Source organism: Anoplophora glabripennis, unplaced genomic scaffold (genome assembly GCF_000390285.2).
Source record: "Anoplophora glabripennis isolate ALB-LARVAE unplaced genomic scaffold, Agla_2.0 scaffold117, whole genome shotgun sequence".
Taxonomy (NCBI): Eukaryota; Metazoa; Arthropoda; class Insecta; order Coleoptera; family Cerambycidae; genus Anoplophora; species Anoplophora glabripennis.
Genome location: NW_019416274.1, coordinates 313,552 through 315,357, shown reverse-complemented (window position 1 = coordinate 315,357; position 1,806 = coordinate 313,552). Strand labels below are relative to the sequence as shown.

General features: G+C 37.4%; 1 protein-coding gene across 1 annotated transcript; it reads right to left on the bottom strand.

Annotated features, from left to right (window-relative positions):
- Positions 1–637: 637 nt before the first annotated feature.
- Positions 638–1,236, bottom strand: LOC111693169. The gene is made up of 2 exons (XM_023457362.1): positions 912–1,236; positions 638–880 (listed from the first exon to the last, which is right to left on the bottom strand). Exons 1-2 carry the CDS (start codon positions 1,175–1,177, stop codon positions 841–843), a joined length of 306 nt encoding a protein of 101 aa, XP_023313130.1. The 5' UTR covers positions 1,178–1,236; the 3' UTR covers positions 638–840.
- Positions 1,237–1,806: the final 570 nt, after the last annotated feature.

Here is a 1,806-nt window from a genome sequence, read left to right as displayed (position 1 = left end):
CAAGAGACATTAAAAGAATTTGGAGCATGCAGTTGTCATATTTAAATTTAAACATTTTTTTATTTCTCGCTACTTTGCGAGAAAGATCGTCCATTCAAAACCCATTAAAATATCTTCTGGATATAGTTGGATTCCCTTGATTTTGTGTTCCGTTTCTGCGACTAGATCTTTAGTTTTGTGTGACATACATACTTTGCAAGTGGCGAGTGGCTGTTCCATCTACACTATTGTCGGAGTGGTACAGTGCCGGCCCTTTGAAAGCGGACGACTCTTATAAGCAAATTGTCTTAATTGGCCTTTGTGAAGCGAACTTGAAAATGTGAGGTTCAAATAGGCTGTCATTATGTCAGATTTAATGTGTGTCTATCATACTGGTTCTAGTGAGTAAAACAAATCCAAATTAGGTAGCAAATTATTTATTTTTCCAATACTGAAATATATTATACATTCTAACGGCCATTCATTCGCCGTCAACGAGATCTAAAAATGAAACACTTTTCGTCGTCAAAAAAACGCGATTCGTAAAGTTAGTATTTTGTCCAAGCACCATTTTTGTCTATAACACTGCAATCTACATGGCATTGATAAAATTAATGTTCTTGTTATAATCCTCAGTGATGTTATCCCATGCGTTTTCAATTGCCTCCCAAAGTTCTTCGACGTTAACTGGACGGAAGTTTCTGTCGTAAATTTTTTTCACCATATATCCCCAGGACTTTGAGGGCCAAGGTAAAACATCGATGTTGTTATCAATGAACCATTCTGACGACAATTATCCTGCTTGAAAGTGAAATTCTGAGGATACAGCATAGTCACAACAAACATCAGGACTTTGGCAGCTTATCCAAGCCCAAACGTTAATGGAGAATCTATCGCTGCGCTGTGTGGGTTTCACATAAGGCTCCGAATACCTTATAATCTCTGGTGGGTAGACACGGACAGAAGCATCGGAGCAAGACTGAAAACTTTTTTCGTCCGAAAATATAATATTCTCCCAGAAGTTGTCTGGGCTTCCTACAAATTGTCTTGCAAACTCTAACCTCTGTTCTTTATACTGGGGAGTCAAAGCAACTGTATTTGCGGCCACATAATTCTTCAGCTCCGAATCTTTCACCCGCTTCCTTGCAGTTCGCACTGATCCAGGAAAATTCGTCTCAAAGGAAGCCGCTACTGCCATGTCAAAAGGATTTATTCTTAGGTGGTGCTTACTTTTCGACGTCCACCTCCGTGAACATAACGTACGTGACCCTCCGCAATCCATTTTTCTTTGAGTTTAAATATGCTGTTCTTGCATACATGCAGATCATTCGCAATGACCAATCATTCTGAAGTAAAGTTATAGCTCTCACTTTCTCTGGTTCCGTTAAACGCGGAATCTTGAATTACCAAGCAAATTACTAATGTCACTGACATATAAAAACTTGTCATAATAAAAAGTAGACCACATCACATTAGAAAAATAAATCGTCCACTTTCAAAGGGCCGGCAGTGTACATATTTCTATATGTTTCTCTAGATTTTTAATTATGCCATTTCGCTGCTCATGTCAGTTTTATTAAAAAGTTCTCCCAAAACGCTTCATCAGAGGAGTTTCTAATAAACTGAGCAGTAAAACGCCAAGGGAAATTGAAAAACATTGTTATAAGTGACTACATAGGTTCACTGTGTATAGAACTTATATATTTTGAAAGGGAAAATTGTTTTAACATATATTTGAATGTTATATAAAAGTTGGAAATAACGAACTTCCGTCGACACCATGTTTTCTCTTTAATTTTTCAAACCCACCAAATATTTGAAGGCAAT